This window comes from Stenella coeruleoalba, assembly GCF_951394435.1.
Source record: "Stenella coeruleoalba genome assembly, chromosome: 19".
Lineage (NCBI taxonomy): Eukaryota > Metazoa > Chordata > Mammalia > Artiodactyla > Delphinidae > Stenella > Stenella coeruleoalba.
Window position 1 is genome coordinate 45,292,255 of NC_137165.1, and position 9,253 is coordinate 45,301,507.

General features: G+C 47.7%; 1 protein-coding gene across 2 annotated transcripts in view; it reads left to right on the plus strand.

Annotated features, from left to right (window-relative positions):
• The window catches only part of MYL4 (myosin light chain 4), a 29,915-nt gene extending 21,634 nt beyond the window's left edge, over positions 1–8,281 (plus strand). For both annotated transcript variants that reach the window (XM_079905286.1, XM_079905285.1), the window contains exons 3-8: positions 30–57; positions 4,672–4,821; positions 6,280–6,453; positions 6,939–7,016; positions 7,563–7,607; positions 8,034–8,281. In XM_079905286.1, coding sequence (XP_079761412.1) covers positions 30–57; positions 4,672–4,821; positions 6,280–6,453; positions 6,939–7,016; positions 7,563–7,591 — 459 coding nt within the window. In that variant the 3' untranslated portion in view covers positions 7,592–7,607; positions 8,034–8,281. The remainder of the gene's footprint in view (positions 1–29; positions 58–4,671; positions 4,822–6,279; positions 6,454–6,938; positions 7,017–7,562; positions 7,608–8,033) is intronic.
• Positions 8,282–9,253: the final 972 nt, after the last annotated feature.

A 9,253-nucleotide genomic window follows, 5' to 3' on the forward strand; every position in this document is an offset into this window, starting at 1 on the left:
CCCTCACTCCTCTGTGTTTCTCTCCACAGATAGACTTCACTGCTGACCAGATCGAAGGTGAGTACTAGCAACCCCACCTATCCCATCACACTCTCTCTGTTGTGCTTCCTGGGGAGGAGTTGTTGTCACCACCATAATAGTAATCATCACCATCACCACCCTCATAATCACCACCATCACAACCACCATCATCACTGTCACCACCATCACAATCACCACCATCACTATCAACATCATCATCTTCATCATTGCAAACCCGTATCTGAGTCAGGGTACACAAAGGTGTGACTGGAAAACAGTTACGCAAAATAGCAAGTATAGGTGTGTTCTCTGCTCACTTTCACCTACTACGTGTTATTACTTAAGCACTTTACGTGGATTAGTTTATTTAATTCTCACCGCAACCCTGTGAGGTAGGGACTGTCACCACCCCACTTTACAGGTGATAAAACTGAGGCACAGAGAGGTTGGGTGGCTTGCCCAGTCTCACACAGACAGTTGGTGGTGGAGCCAGGATTCTAACTCAGGCAATCTGATTCCAGACTTGAGTTCTGAACTACTCTGCCAGACTGCCTGGAACATAATAGATGCACAGCAAAAATGCCTTTTTTCCCTCCACTCTATAATCTCCTATCCAAGATATTTAGAAGTCCTCATTTCTGGTTTGTTATTGGAAAGCCCTCCTCAGGTTACCAGCTCCCTCTCCCTGCATCCTGAAGTCTGCCAAGATGCTCACCCGCTAATGGTGGCAGGACCAGCGGTGACTTGAGGGTGCCTTAGTCCACCTGTGATCTCCATCAGCCCTTCTCCGTCTTTGATGAAGACAATTTGTTTTCTCAACTTAATATAAGTATTCTTAAGTGTAGCTTCAAGACAAGCCTCGAGACCTCCCGCCCTCCAACTTAATTGTTGCCCCTCAGCCCTCTTCTGTAGGAGTCTGGTGTTTTGAGGATGAAATATTTCATCAAGTGGTATCTACTTTACAGCTGGGATCCACCTTCATTGCAACTTATCCCTTTGTTTCCCCCACCAAATGCCTCCTGGACATAAAATCATAGGAATTGAAAGGGACCTTGAAAGGTCACCTGATTCAACCCCTTGATTTTAAGCACAGACTATACGTTAAAAATCAAACGAATCCATGAACATGGTAAAAAAAAAAAATCATATACTACTTAAAAATAAAGAAAATTAAAAATATTTATTTTCCCCTTGCTTTCCTCTCATACTGATCCCCTCTCCCCAAAACAATCATTGTCAATAGGTCTGTGTATCCTTTGATTAAAAAACATATAATGTTATACCAGTATGTATGTATGTATGTGTAAAGTTTATACAAATTGAGTCATGTGGTGCATACTGTCCTGCATCTTTTATTTAATATATATTTGGGTTGAACAATGTATAACATAGTACATATTATTTAATAATATATTTAAATATCTTTTTATATTTAACACCAACAGTTCTACCTCATTCTTTTAAACAGTTATATAGATTCTCACACACGGATGCACCTTTTAATCCAATCAGGCCCACATTGATGGACCTTCAGGTTGTTTCCAGTTGGGGTAGATAATGCTTTCCCCAGGGGATCTTCCTAGCAATGAGTCAAAGGATATGTGCATTTTAATAGTTACTGCCAAGTTTCCCTCCAAAAAAGTGATGCCAGTTACTCACCAATAGGGCATGAGAGATGGCAGATGCATTTTGAAACAAGTGAACCGAGTCCAACTCCATTTTTGCAATACCCTGTGGACAGTCACTTTCCATCAATAGTTTGGAGCACTGTGAAATTCTTAAAATAAATTTTAATGCATTTTAGTTAAATATATATATATACTCAGTGTATATACAAACACAGTGGTACCCATGAGGACTAGAAAATCAACTAATGATAAAAAATTTTCATTTCCCAAATGGGAATCCTGGTCAAAGCCAACTGAGACAGCTGGTTGCCTCTTTTCTCTGTGAAGATATTCAGGGCTGGGGCCTAACTCATTCCAGCCTTTCATCCCTCTGACTTTGAAGGCATCGTTCCTTAGGTTGGATTGGAATTGTTTTTGCTTTAATTTTATTCCTATCTCTTCATTTGCTCTTTGGTGAAACTGAAGATGGTTTTCTCCTGTTTTGCTTGGAAAACGTTATCTGCAACCAGGAGACTTTGAAATTAGCCCTAAATCTGCCACTATTGGCCATGAGACTTAGAGCAAGTCACTTCTTTAAAGCTGGATTTTCTTATCTGCAAAGTGAGGGTATTTGGTTCTTTTCAATTCAGAAATTCTGTGACTCTCTTCAGCATCTTCTAGATACCCTCCATCTATTTGAAGACAGTTATCAAATCCCTTCCTGGCTTTATGATCTCCAGGTGATATGGCTCCAATTTCTTTTATTTATTTATTTATTTTCTCATAGGAATTAGTTTCTAAGTCCTGACTTCCTTCTCTGGCCCCTATTTCCATATCCTTCTGGAAAGGGATCACCACCATTGTTCACTGCTCTAGCAGGCAGCTCCCTACTACAGATCTTTCAGAAGTTTCTTCTGGGACAATGAACTTCATCTCTCATATACCTCGAGATCACACTGGCCTTGTTTTTCCTCCTAGTAGCTATCCTAGACTTCAGTGTTTGGTTTTTATGTGCATACCAGCCTTCCCAGTGGTCTGGAACATTAGCTGGTGCAGCAGGCCTCTTCCTCCTCCTCCTCCTCCTCCTCACTTGGTTTCCTTAATAGTTGGCTGGAAGTCACATCTGCAGTGGCCTATAAATGAGGATGATAATAGCTATAGCATAAAGTCTTTGTAAAGATGAACGGGATAATTCATGCAAAGTTATCAGCTCAGAGCCTGGCCCACAGTAAGTGCTCAAATTATAGGTCATTACTCCTGTTATTTCCCCCCTGTTCCATCCTTCTATTAAATATCATTCTTCTTTTAAGTGGAGACTCCTACTTTTATTAAGTTTGCCCTCACTCTTCTGAATGAATTAGAAGATCAAAAAGTCTGAGTTCAGATTCAACTGCCATATTTATTGAACAATGAATTTGTGCCAGAAGCCACGCTAATTGCTTTAAAAGTTCAAAAAAAATTAAACGGTTCTAACAAAGCTGTGAGGTCAGTGCTATTCCTTTTGACAGAGGACAAAGTTCAGTGAGGTTATGTGACTTGGCCAAGATCACACAGTTAAGTGGTAAAATTGGGATTAACCTCAGTAAGAGATTACTAACAGCATTGTTGGAGAATTTACTCTGTGTTAAGACACAGAGTTAAAGTTTTATGCCCACTATTGTATTTTATTTGAATGTAATTTAAGGACCCTATGAGGTAGGTGCCATTTATAGAAGAAAAGAGGTTTATAGAGGTTAAATATTTACTTGCCCAAGGTCACACAGCTACTAAGCAATGGAAACAGAATTTGAACTCAATTAGTTAGTAATTTGAAAGACAGGCAGCTTTATATCTTTGAAATTCATACAAAGCCTAATAAAGAGTGGCAGGTAAATGTCTTGGGGAACCTGCTTTGATATGTGGAATGATTTGTGAATAATCCGTATGCAGCATCAAAGGAAATAAGTGTTTCTAAAGTGCTTAGAGAGGATTAAAAGCAGCTTTTCTCCTAAGTAGTTCACACATTCTTCTTAGGTTTATATTGTTAATCTGCTTAGTAAACCGTTTTGTCGCCGGTAGCATAAGGTAATTTCAATGCCATACCCAGTCCATATTATCCCCAGTGACGAGTTGGTTGAATCCAAATTGATTAGGAATTAAGGTTCTTTGCAAAGGGCCCAGGAGTGCCTTCATTCAGCCTTGCCCCTTGGACGCCTGCCCTGGAACCTTCTTCTGGGAGTCTGGCTCCAGAACTAGGAAATATAATAATAACCACCATGTGTTGATTCCCTTACCACATGCTAGACACCATGCTTGGAGTGCTTTGTAATACCCCCAGCAGCCCACACAGGTGGACACTGTATCCTTACTTAGAGCTAAGAAACAGAGGGCTCGTGGGAGTTAGGAGTTTGGCCGAGGCCACCTGCGGGTCAGTGGTAGAGCTGAGGCGGGCTGACTGTTTCCACCAGGTCACCTTGTCCAGCCTGGGAGCCCCCTCTCAGCCTGGAACAGGCAGTACTGATATTAGCTGACTTCTGAACAGGTCTTGTCACTTTGCAAAGTGCTTCCACACACTGCCACCTCCTTTGACACTCGTAGTAACTGGGAGGGGAGGGCGGGGTGGAGCCTTACTTTCTGCGCGTGCGCAAAGAAAGTGAGACCCAGCCCGGTGCTGCTTGGCAGAGCGAAGAGGAGAACCCAGGAATCCTGACTCCTCAGCCAGTGCCCTTTTCACTTCCCTGCCTCTTTCAACAGTCAGCCACCTCACCTGCAAAGGGAAGGATGAGTGGGTGGGAGGGGCGGGGGCAGGGGAGACTTCAAATGATGTGACAAGTGATCGATGGAAGAGATCCCAGGCCCAGCGCTGGAACAGGTCGTGGGGCTCCAGCATGCTTCTTTAGTTGTCAGAAGATGGGGTGGGGATGGGTTACAGGGAGCGGCTGGGATGATGGCTGCAGGGAAATACTGAAATATTTTCTCAACCACAGCGCGGGTGGAGGCCGATCAGCCCCAAGCCACCGCCTTTGCTTGGCCCCGGGGGCTGCAGCCAGTCTTTTCTCTGCAGAGTTCAAAGAGGCCTTTTCATTGTTTGACCGGACCCCGACTGGAGAGCTGAAGATCACCTACGGGCAGTGCGGGGACGTGCTGCGGGCCCTGGGCCAGAACCCCACCAACGCCGAGGTGCTGCGCGTCCTGGGCAAGCCCAAGCCGGAAGGTCAGCGTGGGCCTCGTGGTGTCTCCCGCCGCCCCTGGGGCTCTCTCCCTTCAAGACAAACCTACCCTCCCCAGGTTACCCTCCTCCCATTGCTAGAATTACCTGGAAGCGCCTGGCACTTAGTTGACCCTCTCTCTTGGGCTTGTTCTTGTTTTCCCCGTGAGGGTGGGAGCTCCTGGGGAGCAGGAACGACATTCTGCTTCTTTAGTGTCTTCCTGTGACACCGAGGGTGCCGGGGACATGGGGCAGGGAAGCTTGGAGGGAAGCTGATAACTGAGCAGCGCCCCCCCCCTTCCCCACCAGCAAATTGTGGTCGAGGTGTCACCGCGCTGAGCTGTCCTCCTTCTAATGATGGTTAGATCACTGAGGACTGCAAATTATTCATTTAATATAAATTACAGCAGACTCAAGATTAACTCTATAATGATGCTTCTTTCACTTGTTTGTATTTGATAGATTTTGGTGAATGAGAGTTTAGAATGTGGTGCAAGTGGCAACATTTGTGAATGTCACCTGTCACCATGGCAGTCAAGTTGACAGCTGCCCTAACACACATGTCCTTCTGAGAGGACGGGGCCAGGCAGACCTGGGCAGGGGCCCGCAGCCAGGGTGGACCATCTCTGGAGGCTTCCTGGGGCCCATGTTGGCTCTACCCCCTTCCTTGGTTTGGCCCCTTCCCCTCCTGCTCTTGCTGGTGAAGACACTGGTTGGGGGTGAAGGATGTGGGCCAGAAGGACCAGAGGAAGGAGTCTACCGGTGTCAGTAGGGCTTCTCAGAGGTCGAAAGATATCTGGGCACTTCCATTGTAGGAGGTTCCTGGGTTATAAAAGAAAGCAATGCCAACATTTGGAGGTATTTAAAAATGGTTTACCTCTATTAAATTAAAGCTTTTAACACATGACAATGTGGGAGAAGGGTGCTGGTCACACAAGAATCACACATTTTACTGGTTAGTAGTAAATTGATTCAGAGTTGCTCCAGGCACTGTTGGTCTAGTGATGGGACCCAAATTTGGAGTTATGCAAAATTTTCTTTTTGAAATTTTGTCAGTTTACCCTTGTGACTGGGAGTCTGTCACGTGTCAGAAGTCTTAAGTTGTGAATGTGAGGCCTGCGCTGTGTGGCCCTTGGTGTCCCTCAAATCCTACTGCTGCCACCTCAGCTCCCTGCCCTGCTGGCCACCTGGAGCTCAGAGGTCTGGGTGGAGTCACGGTCCCTCTTCCCTCCTGCCCTAGTCCTTTCACTGAGAAGAGTGCCCAGAGTCAGCTCCTGCCTGGCTCCCAGGCCTCTGAGCCCTCCAGGATTGCTGACGGGGTGCCCCACCCAGAAGTGGCGGCGGCTGAGCTCTGGGTGCTGCCAGGGGCGGGCTAGCCTGGCAGAGCCAGGTGAGACCCCTCCTGACCCTCTGCTCCCTCGAGCTCACGTCGAATTCCCTTTCCTTCCCTGTCCCCGCTGCAAGAGATGAACACCAAGATGCTGGACTTTGAGACGTTCCTGCCCATCCTGCAGCATATCTCCCGCAACAAGGAGCAGGGCACCTACGAGGATTTCGTGGAGGGGCTGCGCGTGTTTGATAAGGAGAGCAACGGCACGGTCATGGGCGCCGAGCTTCGCCACGTCCTCGCCACCCTGGGTATGCCAGCTGGGCAGAGGTGGAGCCCAAGGGCAGGGGGAACAGAGGCGTGGGAAGTGACCAAGTGGCATATGTTGGGGAGACATGGGGGTCCCTGCGTCCTGAGGATCACATCCTGATCCAGGCCTGTCTTGCTTCCCCAGCTGGGTTTGCTCAGCAGGGTGGGAAGGAGAGGAGAGCAGGTTGGCCGAGCGGGGGTGAGGCCTGAGAGGTGGGACCCAGGGCTCCTGTCCTTGTCTTTGCCTCAGTCACTGGGGCCCTGGTCTGCTCACCCACTGGTGGCTGTAGCCAGAGGGAGAGACCTTGGGGACTAGGAAGGACCTTAAGACCCTTGGCTCCACCCTCCAAAGCCTCTGGGGGAGCTTTGGTATGGCCACTTCCTATACCCAGGAAGTCTTGAGCCATCAGACTCAAGGGGGTGCTTGGGTTTGGCCTGTGCCTCCTTTGCCCATCTGTAATTAAGTGCCCACTGTCTCCCGCCCCAGGAGAGAAGATGACTGAGGCTGAAGTGGAGCAGCTGTTAGCAGGGCAGGAGGATGCCAATGGCTGCATCAATTACGAAGGTATCGGCTCATGCTGCACTTCCCCGGTTGCGCAGGGCTGGGCTGGGCTGCAGAACAGAGCAGATGCAGGGGCTAGGGAGCATGCACACCCCGTGGGCTTTGGTGAGCTCCCAGTGGACATTGTTCTTTTTCTTTCCTGGGAGTGAACATCACAGTGTAATGGCAGGGGCATGGATTTCGGAGATAGCTCTGTGATATACCAGCTGTGTGACCTTGAGCAAGTCACTTACCTTCTCTGAGCCTTGGTTTTCTCATCTGAGCAATGGGGTGATGCTGGCCCCTGTCCCAAGTTTGCGGGGATTGGCAGAGATAATGTAGCTCATTTCATCTGTGTCAAGTACCAGCACAGAGAATGGACACAGAGCAGTGGTTATGTCTCTTCCTTCCTTCTACCTTCTCCCCATCAACCCTAAATGGGGGAAAGAATCATGCTCTGAAGAAAGGGTATTGGGAAGGTTTGAGGTCAGGCGGTATAGAGCAGGGAGAAGAGGTTTAAGGGGCTGAGAGGGGCCAAGTGCAGTGGCTGATTTCCGTCTTCTTTCCCAGCCTTTGTCAAGCACATCATGTCTGGGTGAAGCAGACCCCTCCAGGGTGAGTGCAGCCTCTCCTTCGGGGTCCCTCTGGGGCCCCACAGGGCACTGCAGGGGGCGGAGAACAGCCTGGCCCCGCCCATCAGTCCCCTGCCCTCTAAGTGCTCCTGTCACCTCCTGCTCTGCCCCCTGCCCTCCCTGGTCTTTGCACCTAACCTTGACCTTCATCAGTCACATCCTCCTGCCTCTTCTGGGGTCTCTCAAGGCAAGACCATTCCCTCAGGAGGGGCCTCCTGTATAGGCTCCTGTGTGTGAGGAGCCAGGTACCAGGTGCCCTTGACCCTGTTCCTCTTTTCTCCCTTCCCTGACCACCCCCTGCGCCCTCCTGCCCAGGCTTGGTGCCGTCCTGGTAGGGGTGGGGTCTGTGATCAGGGGCTGGGGCATGGAGAGTGAGGTAGAGTCCTGTACATCTAGTGCTTTCTTTCAGGTGCCTGGCCCATGGCCTTAGCCCAGGTGAGTTAACGAGAGGCCCAGAGTGACTGAGCTGGAGTTGGAGTCCTGGACTCTCCACTGCACCGCAGCCCCGAGGACCTCATGGGCCCATAGCCGTCCCCGTAAATAAACAGCTCCGGCAAGGTTGTGCCGAGTTCCCTGATTCCAACCAGTCTCTGAGTTGCTTTTTTAAATGAATTAACTAGTTGAGTTGGGTTTTTGTGAGTGTGTGTGATAATGTCACCTGAAGCCTCATGCATATTCCTCAGAGAAATAAGCAGTAACTGGGAGCTGGGGGACAAGGGCCAGAGCCCAGAGATCTAGAAACATGAGGGCCAGACCATGCGCAGAGAGCTCAGGAAGGGCCTGCATTTGAGGAGCTGTAATCAGGAGTTTCATTTCCTTCCAAGGCTCACTCTCCACCTTATGTCCCGTCCAGGTGACAAATAGGAAGAAGCCACCTGCTTCTTCTTTTTAAAAAAATTGTGGTTAGCAGGGGGAAGGGTTGGGGGGAGGGATAGTTGAGTTTGGGATTGACATGTACACAATACCGTACTTAAAATGGATAACTAGGGACTTACCTGGAGGTCCAGTGGTTAAGACTCTGCCCTTCCACCGCAAGGGGTGCGGGTTCGATCCCTAGTGAACTAGGATATTCTGCATACCGTGCAGCTCAGCCAAAAAAAAAAAAAAAAAGAATAACCAACAAGGACCTACTGTACAGCACAGGGAACTCTGCTCAATATTATATAACAGCCTAAATGGGAAAAGAGTTTGAAAAAGAATAGATACACGTGTATGTATAACAGAATCACTTTGCTGTACACCTGAAACTAACACAATATTGTTAATCAACTATACTCCGATATAAAATAAAAAGTTTTTTTTAAAAAAGAAAAAAATTGTGGTAAAATACATATAATATAAAATTTTCCATCTTAACCATTTTTAAGTGTACAGTCCTGTAGTGTTAAGTATATTTACATTGTTGTGTAACCAATCTTCAGAACTTTTTCATCTTATGAAACTGTAACTCTATGTCCATTAAACAATAAATCCCCATTTCCTCCTCTCCCCAGTCCCTGGCAACCACCACTCTACTTCCTGTCTCTGTGCATGCATTTGACTACTCTAGACAGCTTATGTAAGTGGAACCATACAGTATTTGTCTTTTTGCGACTGGCTTATTTCACTTTGATAATGTCTTCAAGGTTG